This window comes from Lagopus muta, chromosome 3, assembly GCF_023343835.1.
Source record: "Lagopus muta isolate bLagMut1 chromosome 3, bLagMut1 primary, whole genome shotgun sequence".
Classification (NCBI taxonomy): domain Eukaryota; kingdom Metazoa; phylum Chordata; class Aves; order Galliformes; family Phasianidae; genus Lagopus; species Lagopus muta.
In genome coordinates, this window is record NC_064435.1 from 48,002,477 (window position 1) to 48,018,407 (window position 15,931).

The window sequence follows — 15,931 nt, forward strand, 5'->3', positions numbered from 1 at the left end:
ATGGTTTTGATTAAACCCAACTGCTGGCAGGTACAGGATCCGTATGGAAGATACTGTGTGGCAGGAAAATAATAGCCAGGCAACAGTAATCTTAATACAGAGAATTTCCTGAAGAACAGCGGAGGGATGGGTGTGGAACACTGGCCAATAAATGCCAGCTGTCTGCTCATGATTCAGGGAAATATTAAGGTTTTTTTTTTTTTTTTTTTTTTTTTTTTTCCCTAGTAGTATGAAGAGATTTTGTGTTTGTTTGTTTCTTCAGTCTTTGGGAAGAAAGATATATTTGAGAGGAGCTGCTATTAAAACAAAAAAGAACGTACTAATTTTAATAGTAGGAAATTCTTCCTAGCAGTTTCACAGTGCTTTGTTTGTTCAAGGGCTTGAGCAGATTTTACAGATTAATACTAGATTACTTACCTTAAGTAATGGGTAAGGGAATGATAAGCCTCAAATGCTGAAAAAGCACCTTAAAGAATGAATGATGTTTGTATGAGATACTGTATTCTTAAAGGGTAAGAGGAGTGTTCTTACTGTAGTATTATGACTTTTACCATTAAGAAAAGATGATGAAAAGATGTTTCCTTCCAAAGGGCTTTTTCACAGCATCACAGGAGATTAATGTCACATATAGCACTTAGTCAGATTTCCAGTGGCTTTTTTAATGTAGTTGAATGAAGTGGTTTGAATACATGGCTTTAAATTATTCCTATAGATTATGTACATTCTTTAAAAATAAGGCTTTTAAATATTTTAGTAGCCCACCTAAAATATTACTTCCAAAGGTGTTGCACAAAGGTTGATAATAAAACACAGCAATCTCTTTAGTAACTTGTATGCTGCTTATATAGAGAGATTTTCTTTCTGCTCCTACAAAAAATCCCCAAAAAACTGTTTCCGTGAAAACATGGACCAATGTGTATGTAGTAGCTATACTCCATATGTTCATACTTCTTCAGTATTAAATTGGCCACCATGCCAGTCTTGAATATCCTTTGTGCTGTCTTTAAGCTGAAATCTAGTTTAAAACTAAGAATAATTCCAATCTCGTGGCTTTCAGCACCTATCTTAATGTTGTCTTACCTTGTAGCTTGGAACCAGTGCTAGGATTCTTTAGTCTGAAAATTAAACTGTTAACAATTCTTGAGCACAACATAGACACAGTTTGACAGGAGACTTTTCTTATTCTTAGCTGTTTACTTGTCATCTGACAGAACTCTTCTGATGCTAAGAATTTGTGTATCTGTTTTCCATGATAAAGTGTATTTTCTCCTTCACTTCTGCTTCTTAACTTCATTTTACTTGTACTTGTTCCTGTAATGGAATGCCTTAACTGTGCAAAGGTCTTTGAATTTTGAATTATATGAAGGATATAGTGCAAAATCAGAATTGGGCCTATGGATGCTGTTGTTACAGAGTTTGCTTCTTAGTGCATAATGGCAAAGGGGTTTGTAAATAAATAGTCTGCTTGTACTTTTTTCATTGAAAGTGCATAGTGCTAGTGTTAGTTTAGTTTTGGATGTGCAGAGATTATGCGTTGTTTACTATTTAAATATGTATCAAGTTAGGGTTAGGGTTGCATAATTTTGCAATGAGTGTGATAACAAGAGTGAAGAACTCTATCCAGTATATGCATTTGAACTCAAACTCAGCAAAATACTGGAGCACAAAGCCTCTTCATGCACATAGGTTGTTGCTACTCAAAATCTTCAATGGAAATTTAAGAGTGGCACACGCTAAGTTATTGTTACAGAGAATACCATTGTTCTAAGAGAATTGTGTCTTCACATATAAAAATCTGTAATGTTTTATTAGTGATTTTCTGCTTGCTAATTTATTTAACAATTAGTATCATGGCAGGAATTGGTCAATGTTATAAAACTTCAAGTTTGAAAATATTTGGTAGAATTTTAATAACAAACTACTGAAAGAACTGACAGGAAAAGGAACTAACCTTGTGCATTCTAGAACATTATTTGGATTTCAGCAAAAGTATAATCGTTTTCCATTGACTGAAACAGACACAGCTAGGAATACTTATGTAAAGACTTTGTCTGCTATTTCTTTGAAACAGATGCTGAACCAACAGAAGTGCCAGAACCTCCGCCACATGAGAAGAAAATGCAGTTTTTTGAGGAAGAATTATTTAGACTTACACGATCGGTGATAGAACTTCAGTCCTCCTTGGCACGTGTGAACGAAAATCTGAAGCTGACTGTTCAAGAAGATGCCAGTAAGATGTTGGTCACTTGGCTGAACAACCTTTATGATCGCCCCGAGCCTGATAGTGCAGTTAGTGGTGAAACAGACAGTATTCATCTGCCTGGACTCAGCAATAAAGATCAGAAGGACCCTTTTCTTGATTTTGAAGTGGAAGATCTGAAGTCTGAGCTAGCTGAGGTCAAAGAGGCCTTGAAGAACAGGAATGATAAGCTGGAAGAACTGAATGGTAAAGTAAAAGGCTATGAAGGACAGTTAAAACAACTGCAGGAGGCAGCACAGGGACCCACAATAACAATGCCTAGTGACAATATATATCGGGAATATATAGACTCAAGATTTGAGTCCCTCAGACAGGAATTGCTGGAAGGATTTGAAAAGAAAATGGCAGATCTGAAGAACTCTTGTGAATACAAACTACAGGATATCCAGCAGCAGTGTGATGACAATGAAAATAACTGTTTAGGTATAATAGATGTTATAAAAGGCAAAGAAAATGACTTGAAGAAGGAGATAAATTCTCTCCGTACTCAGATTCCATCAAACCATTCCAGTTGCTGCAAGGAGAGTGAGAGAAATGACTTGGACCAGCAGATAAAAGATTTAGATAAGAAGCTTGACAGAGTTGTGGAAGCACACAGGATCTTGAACGTGAGAATAGATAATGAAATCAGTCGATTGTCAACTCCAGATTTGGAAGACATGTTTGGTGAGAGGCTGGAGGAGCTAGATGCAAGGATGAACATCACTGAACGAAATGCTGAAGAGCACTGCTTTTACGTTGAGGAAACTCTCCGAAACACAATAGCTGTTGAGGCAGACGAGCTGAGAGACTTGTTTGACCAAAAGCTACGGGCACTAGAAGATAGGCTGGGTGGCACTATTTTAGAGATGGCTAATACCACAGACCCAGATGGAATGTACATGAATCCTGTGCCTATCATGCCCAGTGACACTGGGTTTGCAAATGAGCAATTTACAGCAGAGATGAATCTCATGAAAAACAAACTGCTGTCCCTTGAACGCCTCTGTGGGCAGAAGTGTCAGTCTGCACCACAAGGTATGGAGAACCTTCAGAAAGAGCTAGAAAATTGTAATAACAATTACAGTCACTTGCTTATGAAAACAGAGAACAACTCTGCTCTTCTGCAATTTTTAAATAGCTCTCTTAATGAGAAAATTAAGGGCAACCAGCGTGACAACCAGAAAATACAGAGAGATTTACGTGTACTCCGGTATAGTCTAAATGTCATGGATAAAGATGTGAAGAATATTCAAGATGGCTTGAATAATTGCAAGGAGCAACTTCTGGGAGTCAACTCAACCTGTAGAAAGACACAAAGAGGTGTCTACCGAAAAATTGATCAAATGCAGAAGACATTTGCAAATCAAACCATTCATCCTAGTGATAATTGCTGCAGTGAAGTGAGAGAGAGACTAGAACAATTAAATGACCAAATCCTGAATGATCATAGCAAGTGTAAAGAAAAGACCCATGGTATGCAGGATGGCGTTGCAGATGTTGAGAGCAGAGTCTCACGTGTTGAAAAGGTTTGTGGCAAGCTGGACTCTGTTTCGGGTAGCTTGCAGAAGATAAAAGAAGGTCTAGATAAGCACGTGAGCAGCTTATGGAACTGCATACGTGAAATGAATGGAACTGTATCATCTCATTCCAAAGATATTTCTGGCCTCAAAAATTCTGTCCAGCGGTTTTATAGTCAGGTCTCTAAAATTACCACAGACATGGAAGGCATGCTGAAATCACAGTCTGACACAAGTAAGTTTTCCTGTCTTTTTAATGCCGTTTTATTTGCTTTTAACAGGCCTTCTTTTCTGAATCATATATAGATTAACTGAACAAAGGAGGAAAAGAATAATTTTACACTATTACTGCTTTGTTTTTACAACTGCAATTTTGACTCTTTGCTTTAGAACACCATCGAGAACTTTGACTGCTTTTTAAAAGCATTCTTAAAAGAAAAAAAAGTACCATGTACTTTCATGCCTACTTTAAGCCAGAATAAGTAATATTTTTAGGTAGTGTATTTAAATGAGTTATAGTTAATAGTTATCTGTGGGTGTTATTCCAGTTAATTTTATTCAGCTTTATTTTTTGTATGTGTGTATATGTGAAATTATGTGTGAGAATCCCCCAACTGATTCCTCCAGGGGAATTTAAGGGTAAGTTGAGAAAACTGGAGACAAAGGAATTTGAATTTATGATAAGAAGGTTCCCTGTAAGTTTTTTCCACAGCATGTGTTAATAATTATAACTCAGCATCAACTCTTTCATGTGCAGCTTTCACAAACAAGCTCTGGCATATTTTGATGTGTCAGTTTAACACTTCATAGCCCTGCCAGAAGTTTGCATTCCCACAGTGTAGTTGGCAAGTTGACAATATGCTTACATCACCACTGGCGTTGTTTTCACGTCTCGGCCATTTCTGTTAGTCATCCAACTGGTTAGCTCAATGTGCCTTCCCGGTGAGTTTCAAGTTTGTGTCAGAGTGGTTGAGAAGCAGAGGCACATCCTGTTTGGATCATAATACCATGAAATGGTGACTTCTGCATGTCAGTGAACCTGGCTATGATGGTTTAGAGACCTTGCCAAATGCCAGTCACCCCTCTACAGTTCTTGCCTAAAATTTCAGCAATGTTTTTTGAAAGAGTCGAAGTTTTCTGAAGCATGTTGGTTTCCTGTTTCTGTTTCCATGAGGAAAAAAAACCATAGGAAGTTCAGACTATTCTGATATTTCACTTTTCAGTTGGTTGTGTAGTGCAGGAGATGCTTCTCGTTTTAATTCTGTGTATATCTGAGGTAAATTTGACACAAGGCAAATTACTGTGTCAAAAATCGAGATAGAGGTGCCATGTTTGGGTCTGTCCAGTCCTGCTGGAGTATTAATTCTTGGATGAAGTTGGAGTCTTCAGAGGGTAGAATGCATTCGGGTGGTGAGAAAGCAGTACGAAAGAGGCCAATTTCTGTGTCTGGCCCTAAATCTGAAGAAAAGGTGCTAAAAGAAAGCCTCGTAAGTTGTTGGAGCTGGTGTTGTTTGGGAAAAATCTGATGCATAACTGAGAGTCTGCTTGTGTGCATGGAAAAGTTTCTTCAGGAAAGATCCAAAGTAATTTCTGTTGGGAAGAATGCTTCTCCCATCCCCAGGCAAAGACTTGAAAGCTTGTGCTAGATGTGTTTGTTTTGAGTGCTTGATTAAGACCAAATGTATTGCAGTACTTAACACAAAATTCCTTCTGAGGTGAGAAGCTCTTGTATTAAGTACTAATTAATTTAATTATTTTTAATTCTCTTCCATTAAAGGCAGAAGTGAGGAGGAATAGAAGAGGTCCAAAATTCTTGGATATTCATAATAAAATCTTCTCTCAACATCTATTACAGCATTATAAGGCATTAAAAAGCCTAAGCTTACCTGGGCTGCCATAGCATAATTCAGTTTCATAGCAGAGCTGTTCTCTGCATCCACCACTGGGTTTTAAGGCACCCAGGGAGAAGCCCAGCTGTTAGAGCTGGGAAGTGGAGTAACCTGGGCGGCTGGTTCTGCTTCAAGCTGCTTCTGGCCCCTCAAGGGTTCATGCGTTGATCCTCGAATGTTTCCAATTAAAATAATACTGTCTAGCACAGCAGTCTGGTAAACTTTGATAATTGGAGGTCCAGAAAGATTTTGGCAAAAGAGCCACTTTGGAAAGCAGTTTGGGAGCCCCGTTACAGGAGCTGGGCACGGCTCTAACGGTTTTTACTTTCATGTGTGACTGCGGGATCCTCTCTGATACCTATGCTGATTGGAAAGGTTTTCAGTTCTGGCTGTAGATCAGTGCTGAATTTCTTCTGTGCTATTTGCCAGCATATCATAGCATTCAAGTGATATCATTTGACTTCAGAAGGACCAGAACTGGAACAACTCATTACTAATATATGGTTGTTGGGGGTGGTAAGGCAAGGGTACTTCAGAAGGAATACAACTTCAACTCTTATCACTTAATCTAGGAGCGTTGCTATATTTTCTTCTGAATTTTTTATTCAGATGTTTTGAATTCAGAGTCCAAACTAAGACACTGCATTAGAGAATGGCTGCACATGACAGCACATAGAGACCCAGAGGCCAGAAGCATGTGGTATTAGTTTGGATTTCTGGTGAAGATTGCATAACATTGTTCTGTTAGCATTAAACAAGGTGATGGCAGGTGGTGGTCTGCTCCAAGCACATAAATGACTGCATATGATGTATTTGCCAAGGTAATGCAATCCAGCCATATTTTGTCCAAAATAAAATGATCGCTGCCCCCAGCTCTTCATCTTGTACTGTAAGTCCTTGCAGAAGAGCTTCTCATTGCAGTCTGTTCCTCTCTGCAGACACAATTGTTCTTCAAATGTTGTGAAACTAAGTGGTGTTAAAGTCAGAGGTTTCTTTTTTGCTGCTGGCTTTTCATACAGATTCATGAAACTTTTTGGTGAATGGAAGTATAGTCTTAAAGCCAGCTGCTTGTAGTTTGCTTTGGTTACCGTTATTTGACCTGAGCTGCAATTCCTCTGGTGATTGTAGAAGAGTTTGAAAAATAACAGCTAAATATCATCTGCTGGACTTACAATGTAAGAAACAGACTGTACACTCTGCATTACGTCAGTGAGAGATAACATTAACTGTTAGCATTGTATCACAAATTAGGGTCATAGAATTGCAGAAAGGTTTGGGTTGGAAGGAACCTCAAAGCCCACCCAGTCCCACCCCATGCTATGGGTAGCGCTGCCCCCAGCAGCTCAGCTGCCCAGGGCTCCATTCAACCTGGCCTTGAGTGCCGCCAGGGAAGGGGCACCACGGTTTCTCTGGGCAGCTGTGCCAGCACCTCACTGCCCTCTTAGTAAAGCATTTTTTCCTAACATCTAACCTAAATCTCCCCTTTTTTAGTTTAAATCCAGGGCAAAGAACTCATTAAGTACCTCAGCTTTCTTCATGTCTAAAGAAGCCAGTTCTCCTCATTTCCCAGGGGGACAAGCACTCTCCTTTGCTTGTCTCTTAGAACTGATGTAAAATCAGCCAGCAAAACTCAGGAAGACTTTTTTAGAGGGCATATATAGCAAATGAATGCAGGTGTTATGAGACTAACTTTGTCTCCTATGTCTGCCTTATAGTGATTTGGAAAGCTTATGTGAAGTTCTTATGAGAGGTATGGAGGGCCTGGGTCCTGCTGCAGACTCTGGTGGAGTGTCTGGCATGACGAGTTGAATTGGGTAGTTTGCAAGGGGACGTTTGTCCATTTCTCACTCCCATCCCTTTGCCTAAAGTCATGTTTCAGTCTTAAATTTCAACAAATATATCCAGTGCTAATGTACAATATCAGTATAGTTAGAAATTTTTTACTATGCTGAAATGTGCATTTAGGCAGGATTTTTTTTTTTGTTAATACCATTCTTGATGTAAACATAATTCAGCTTCCCACTTCAGAGGATATTGTATCCTTAAATTTAATCTGGGACTTCATTTATATGAATACATCATAATTCCTATAAGGAATTTAGAACTGGAACAGATCTCAAGTGTAACTGTGTCAGCCCTGATGTCATATGCATTGGCTGCCCTGCTGGAAAACTCTCTTAATGGTATCTCTTCTTTTTAAACAATAAAGGCACTTTGGGTAAATTATATCCTGGGGTTCTGTCTTTGTTGTTAGAAAATATTAGTAATGGGAGCACTTAGAATTATTAATTCATTGCTTTTCAAAGGAGAGGAAAATCCCTAAGCCAGTGTCCGTTTACTCTTTTTCTTCTGTGGATTTATTTTTTTTCAAGCTCAAGGCTTGGATATGAACAAGTCTGCTCTGTGCTGGGTGTTGAGGGCAGAGTAGAAGGAAGAGATGTCAGCAGGAGGGATTGACGTGAAGGAAGGAGGGAGAGCATGAAGCGGGGATGAAAGCACTGGTGGGAGGCAGCTGTAAAATACAGGCTGGCTTGGTGCAGAAAGCCCAGGCTGGACTAATCAAAGGAGTGTTCACAGGTTGCTTTGACTGTTGCTCATCCCATCCCTGTGGCACAGGCTGAGGAAGTGGGCAGTCTGTAGTATTTCAAGTGCAGTGTGGAGTTTTGTCCATGTGGCTCAGTGTCTGAGTGGTAAGATGGTCTTGAATTGAGTCCCATTTAATTCTGAAATACTTTCATCAATGTGCATGCAGCAATTCTGTGTTAGGCAAATAATTCTCAGTTATTTTCTTCTTCAAATGTTCCAAAGGGCGACCAGAAGCACCGCGGCAGGCAGTGCCACCGAGACCTGCGCTGCAGCCCCAGCCTGGCACACCATTGCTGCCCTCCAGGCCCAGGATCCAGCCTCCACGGCAGCGGCCCCCGCTGCAGCCGCCGCAGCCCAGGCCTGCACGCCCAGGGCTGCCTGGCTCAGCTCTGACTCCATTCCTGCCTGGCACAACCGGGATCATCCTGGAAACTGGGGAGGCCGGACCTCCTGGCACAGTGCTGATGTCAGGGAGAGGCCGGCTGAGAAGCGTCGATGGTCAGGCTGGTCAAAGCACCATGCCCATTGCGGAGGGGTACGCTGGAGCACCAGGTGAGAGTCAAACGAATAGTGAACTCTTCAGTAAGACCCATGGACACGCCAGGTCTTTTCTAGGGGGGCCTTCCTGTTCACCCGTTACAGCTATTCGGAGCAGGCTTATGGCAGAGGTGATTTGTAATGGAGCTTGGCAGCCTCCAGCTGGCGATGGAAGCAGGGGAAACATGCTCAGTACCAGTTTTGTTACTTTTGCCAGGGCTGTGCAGAGCATGATGTCAGTGGGGCTGATGTAAAATTCTTGATGAGTACAGCAGCATTCGCCACTAGGCAGAACTAACTTTTTCTTCCTGTAGTGCTTATACTGTATTAGAATAAGAATTTAGTTTTCTTTGCCACAACCACCGCAGCTTAACGATAATCTGAGCATTTTGTAGGAGATGCTGTTTGTTAACTATTTCAGTAGGCTATTTTATGTTAACAGAGGATATTTTTCTAGAAGAATGCAATGATTCTCTGTCATAATGTACTCAGTTACATACCATGCAACACATATTACTTTTCCTTTTCAGGATATCCAAAGTTATCACCTCCAAACATAGACTCACAAGGTAAGATCATTGTTTCCTAGAAATTCTTTGCACAGGTGCTTTATTTCAGACTCTGGAGAGTGCTGGCTGGAAGAACAAAGTGATGCTGAGGAAAATCTGATGCGTTTTTTGTTCTACCCAAGCATTAAATCTGCATCCTTTGAAAATTTGATCTTAAAAAAATAATTCATTTGGGGCTCTTGTTGCTTATTTTGTGAGGTTGTTTTTTTATTTTTTATTATAGTTTCTGTTTCCTAGCAAATGTCAGGACTGACTTTGTTCCTTTTAAGTGAAAAAATAGATAATTCTTTCCAATGAATTTAATATTTCTTTAGTAAGAGATTAATAAGGCTGATTCTAAGGTCTTGAAGCACTGAGATAGAACGTGAGTTGGTCCTCCTCACGGGGGAGTTTCTGCCTTTGTTGAAAAGATGACAACATGTTCCTGACTACAGTGAAAGTAGGAGTGTTCCCACTGTCCACCACCATTTAGAAAGATGTAAAATGCAGTTTTCTAGGTTAGGTGTGGCTTTATCATAATTGTCCATATAATAATTCACGCATGGATTTGTATGATAAACAGGTATATTACCTTTGTGTGGGAGACACTAGTTGGCCTCAATAACTATGTTGATGGGGTGCTGCCTGCCCTGCAGCCTCACACCCCAGATATTATCAAAGTCTTGTGAGTGATATCCTGTGAATATTCCCACCCTTTCTTCACAAAGAATGATTTCACCTAAATTTGTTTAAGGAAGTATCATAAGTAGATACAAAATCAGAGCTTGATGGCATCCAAAATCCCAACCTTGGGTTTTAGTTTAGTAGCCTTAACAACATCACAGGTGCTTTTTCTGAAGGCTGATCTGAGGACTGACAAGAAGATTTGATGTCATAATTCTGATGCCTATACTTTCTAATTAAAAATCTATCAGAGCCTTGAAGCAATCTTGAGGATTGCAGTGGCAAGAACAAGCAGCAATAGATAAGGCTTCTGGAAAAGGATGTGAAGTAAAGAAAAGCTCATTTATCTTGATGCCAGCAAAGTCAATATAAATGCCTAGATTTCTGTGATAAATGGATATCCTGGGGGTTTATTCTTCTCTATACAAACTTCTGCAGTTATAGGCAGTAGTATTTTAATAGGTTTATGCTAAAAATGTATGAACTTGTGCATGTTAAAAATGTTGGAAGGGCAGGGTGGGGTAGCTGATGTGCATGATTGCTGCTTGGTGGGACGTGTTGCAACGAAGGGTATCACCCTGAGATCTACAGAGACAGGCTCAACCAAGGAGCTCTTTTTCCTATCTATGCCTCTGAAGACTATCTCAATATAAGACAGACCTGCTGATCTGTCACACTTCACCCAAAATCCCCTGCACACCCTGAGGTCAGATAAGGTTGTAGAAAGCAGTCAGTATGGTGTGGTACAAATGTGATGTGGCACAAATAGCTATTTTACTTACTGGAGTTGGAGCATTTACACCCACTGACCCTAATCATATGAGTGGGGGCTACTTATAAATAGCAGTGACAGAGGGCTATTTGGGGCAGAACACAGCAGCTGAAAAAGTTATAGAAATTAACAGCTGAGGAAGGGAAGATTTGGAGTTTATTGGAGGAAGGACTTAGGTAAGATGTTGAGGAATCTTTCATACCTAATTCTAGTTAATGATGTCTTTGTCAGTCTTCCACATTTTACGGTACTGAAATGGTAATTTGAAAGATCAAGCCTTGTACTGTAGAATCATAGAATCATAGAATCATGGAATTGCTCAAGTTGGAAAAGACCTTAAAGATCACTGAGTCCAACCACAACCTAACCAAACTACCCTAAATCTGACAACCCCCCGCTAAATCATGTCCCTGAGCAAAGTCCTGTAATTCCTAAAGCAGAAAGCATGTATTATTAAATTGGCCTTCTAAGCACTCCCTTTTGTTTCTGATTCCCTTTCATTTCTGTTTCTGAGCAACAAGTATATGATAAAGGTGAGCTAAATACCAGGACCAAAGTTCATCTGCTTAATCTCTTTTACTACAAAAAGCATTGAATCAACTGTTACTGAAAAAAAGCATCATGAGCAGATATTGAAGCATGACAATTTTAGAGCCATGAGAACTTTTCTTTACTGACAGTTGCAGAGGCAGAGGTCATAGATTGGCTGATGAACTGGTCTGGGAGCCAATAAAAAAGTGCCATGATGATCCCCAGTCACACAGATGGGCAAAGACAGAGCCAAGAAGAGGATTTGGACACTCTGATCAGCATACAGAGGATCACAGTGAAAACATTTCACTGAAAGCTCAGCCTGCCTTCCCCACTCTCTGGTTTGCATTGTTGGTAGTGCCCTCAACCCTGCAGCTCTGATGAGGGGTGATGGCTTCTCTCAGAGAAGCTTTATAGGAGATTTGCGTTGGGTATTAAGTTTCATCTCAGAGCGGTAAGGCAGTGGCACAGGCTGCCCCTGGAGGTGTTCAAGAAAAGTGTGCATGTGGCACTGAGGGACATATTAATGGGCAGTATTGGTGGTTGGTGGATAGTTGGACTACATGACCTTAGAGATCTTTTCCAGCCTTGATGGTTCTCTGATTACTGTGCTGTGTAGTACCAAAAACTGCTGAGCCAATGAACCCTACTGCTGTATGAACACTGCTGAATATATGCAGATGAGTGTTGGTCTGGGCTTTTTAATTCTTCTCACTTGTCTGATATTGAGCCATTTCCAGTAAAGCTATGGAAATGTTTCAAATATAAAACCATGAGGTTTATTGTGATGTAAGATTTGTGTTGCTGCAGGTGCTCCTTGATTTGAAGAAAAAGTTTATTGAATACATAAATTCTCTTGCTGTGCTTGTAATGGATTTTCTTGCTTATTTAGCCCTTCCTTTTGATTGTTTGACTGGGAACAATATTCTGGTTGTTACGCGTTACTGATTTGGTGCAGTGGAAGGCATTGTGCCAGTGGTTGTGTTTTGCCACTGTTTGTATGAAAATACAGCACAATTCACAGAAGCAGACTTGAAGGCCTGGGTAAAGGACTAAAGATATTTGTGCAAGGAACAGTAGGTCAGCCACAGGGCAAACCTTTTCTGGCTGAGATTTGTAAATTAGGAGCATTAAGACCAGAAAGGGCTGTTATGGACAGACTTCTAGGCAAAGTAGCTGTGTCTTCATAGCACACTGAATGAATTATAGAATCATTAAGGTTGGAAAAGACCACTAAGATCATCATGTCCAACCATCAGCCCATCCTCACCATGACCACTGACCACGTCCCTCAGTGCCACATCTGCACGGTTCTTGAACACCTCCAGGGACGGTGACTGCAGCACCTCTGTGGGCAGCCTGTGCCACTGCATCCTTCTGAGAAGAAATTTTTCCTATTGTGAGTTATGATCCATTTCAGAAACAGGTGATTTTAGCACAGCTCACAGGGCCTGTGAATCTTTTGTGAAGCTTTTTCTCTGTCAAGCTGTGTCTTCATGAGGATGGTGTATGTGATTCCTAGCTTTTAAATGCTTTGAAGCTTTTCTTCCTGATTTATTTGTAATTCCACATCACTAGCTTAAGTGAGACGTTCCAAGCCCAGACCTTGCCTGGAGAAACTGGTCTCTGTGTGAGGAAAAGCATTTGCAAGTGGGGATATGTGTGGGAGGTTGGTTAGCTTCTCTGTAAGGTTCTGCAAAAGCATTGCTGGGAGCTATTGGTAGGACTTGTGAAAGCTTCCAACAGGTGCAGCTGGAAATCATAGAATCATAGAATGGCCTGGGAAGAAGACCACAGTGATAATGTAGTTTCAATCCCCCTGCTATGTGCAGGGTCACCAATCACTAGACCTGGCTGCCCAGAGACTCAGCCAGCCTGGCCTTTAATGCCTGCAGGGATGGGGCATCCACAACCTCTTTTAAACTAATCTACCAAATATTTAGAGGCATTTAAGATTCCTTCTTTAGACCAGTACTCATAAGACTGAGCTGATGGCTCAGAAGAACAAGGCTGCGGATCTGAAGCAACTTCAGCAGCAGAATCTAAGGTCTATTCAAACAATTATTGTCAGTGCAGGAAAACCTAAGGGAAGCTGTGGTGAGCCAGGACAGGAGTCACTTCCCCATCCGGATGGTATGTAGTTGCTGTGAGTTCCAGCACAGCGATTATGGGCAAGCTGCAGAGTTTGTGCCATCTGTACTGTGTGGCTATAGTGTCTGAGTCAACCAGTGAGAAGTTAGTTGATGTGCACTAACTGTTGGTTTCAGTCTCAGAGTAAGCTGAGAGTAGAAAATGGTCTTGAAGTGCTGGAACTTTGCAGGAGCTCCTTAAGTAGACTTCCTGCAATTCATTTGGGCCCTTTGAACAACTTCATCTCAGTTCAAAGGAGCTCCTGCACGTGCATTGGCAGCTAAAAGGGCTTCTGTCTCACAAAGCAGGCTAAGTACTGAATGAGGAGATTTCCAAAGATACATGAGACATCTGGTTAATAGCCCCGAAGGGAACTGCTGGTGGTTATTTGCATCTCCTTCCCCTAAGTTCCCCTGTGTTCATGCCAAGTTACAGCATTGGTGTATTCTCATTGTAGACAAAGATTTGTCACCTTCTCTGTATTGAAGTGAATTGAATGGTTGTATCATTGGTTGCTGATAGACACTGTCAAATTGAGAGAAAGAGGAAACAAATGTTTATTTTAAGGAAAGCAGAGCAAGGAGCAAGGACTGGCACAGCACAGAGATGACATGGATCCTAATCTGAATAGGGAAGAAGAGAAAGAGCAGCCAAGGGGAACTTTAAGTGTATTCATTACTTACTAGTAATTGAGCATAGAAACAAGAGCTGACCACTGCTGGCAGTGTTCCTGCTTAGGGGAAATGTGTAGAGGAAAGGGAACTAAAACAGGATGAACAGGTGGGTGGTCACTTAAGTCTTGTCTTTAAGTTTGTCTGCTTAAAAGCAAAATTTTGTCCTAATCGTCCAAAGGACATTTCATCAATCACCAGTGTAACTGCACTGTTTAGCTGGTAAACAGATGATAGTCACTGTGAAATACTCATGTGTCTGTCTGATTTGCTTAGAAAAAAGATATAGAGTGAAAAATTCCCCAAAAGAAAAGGAGAAGAGCCCCAGGGATGGTTCTCTTTGTTGGAATACCTGTTGCTTTTGTAGATATTTTCACGGCTCTTTAGCAGAGGAAATCAGAGCTGTATGCTCTGATTCTCAACTTAACTAGGAAAGCTGGCATGAACTATAGACCTTCAGCACTTCTGTTGCCACTGTGATGGCGATATAGAGCAGAGATGTCCAGGGGCAGCCTGAATCCCATGGAAATTTTATGGCAGAGGCTTGCTAAATTCAGGTACGGCATGATTTCCGCTTGCAGTATTTATGAGCCACATTTCTTTTCCTTAGAAGGAAAAACAACTTGTAGGCAATGCCTGTTTTCTGACTGGGAGGCTGTGGCCAAAGGGGAAGTGTTGCAGTACTCAATGTCTTTTTAATGGTGAGACACCTGGGGCTTGGGCCAACAGTATGTAGTCTGCTAATTCTGGCATCCCTCAAGGGCTATGCTGAGTGGTGTACCTGCGGGAACAGAGACACTGGGTTATAAACCATTACAGGGAAGGGCTGTGTTGTCCTGAAGTGACCCTAAGTCATGTTCTTACCCATTTTAGGACCTGCTGCTGCTGCAGCCTCTCTGGTGTCCTTTTCAGCTGGGCTCACGCAGAAGCCTTTCTCCAGTGACGTTGGCGTCGTTCACTTTAACAAAGTGCTCGTGAATGATGGGGATTATTACAACCCCAATACAGGTAACAGCCAAAGAACGGACCCACGGAGGTGCCAGATGGCAGTAACATGTTACCAGGGTATGATGCCATCCCTGGCCTTGTGGTGCATTGAACAAAACAAAATACATGAGTCAACCCAAACCAGATCCACCACGGTAGGAGCTTCCCATGGATTTAGCAGGCACACACTTGTAATATTTGGTTTTCCACACCGTCCCAATCATGCTGAGGCACAGCTCATCACCAGCACTTGCAGGTCTGTGTTCCCACCCCACCTCAAGCAGCTGCATCCAGTTAGAGCCGAGAAGCACTTGCTGACCCACCTCACTGTGGCCTGGACAGAGGAAGGAATGAGGTAATGTATTTTACCTCCCCAGTGGTGGTTACCATGGCCACCTCCATCTCAAGTGTCATATCTCTTGAGGGTGTTAGGTGTGCCTCAGCCTACTGGACACTTGCACAGCACGTGGCTGCCTTTTGCTTCCTCACCCAGCTATGAGTTGTGGCAACTCCTTAGGACAGGTGGCTTCTGAGTGTGGACAAGACATGCTAGTTAAAGTCCTGAAGGACTGGTGGGCTCTGACACAAAAGAAGTAGCAGGATTATATGTGTATCTCTGCAACAGGACTTAAGTGTACATCCCTGTGATGTTGGTACTTTCTGCAAGCCAAGCCTGAAGTTCTAAAATGAATAGTAATGGAAGAGTCCTGTAGCGCACCACTCTCCTTTGCCTTCATAACTGCTTCCAGTTGGTCAGCTGCCTGAGCTGATCTTATCGCAATTATCTATGTGAGCAGAGGATTAACCCATGTTGCTTCGTGTTTCCCACTGTGCATA

The 15,931-nt window shown here is 41.5% G+C and overlaps 1 protein-coding gene across 4 annotated transcripts in view; it reads left to right on the forward strand.

Annotated features, from left to right (window-relative positions):
- The window catches only part of EMILIN2 (elastin microfibril interfacer 2), a 34,987-nt gene that overhangs the window by 13,511 nt on the left and 5,545 nt on the right, over positions 1-15,931 (forward strand). For all 4 annotated transcript variants that reach the window (XM_048939752.1, XM_048939753.1, XM_048939755.1 and 1 more), the window contains 4 exons: positions 2,072-3,994; positions 8,457-8,786; positions 9,302-9,340; positions 14,981-15,115. In XM_048939752.1, the coding sequence (XP_048795709.1) occupies positions 2,072-3,994; positions 8,457-8,786; positions 9,302-9,340; positions 14,981-15,115 (2,427 nt within the window). The remainder of the gene's footprint in view (positions 1-2,071; positions 3,995-8,456; positions 8,787-9,301; positions 9,341-14,980; positions 15,116-15,931) is intronic.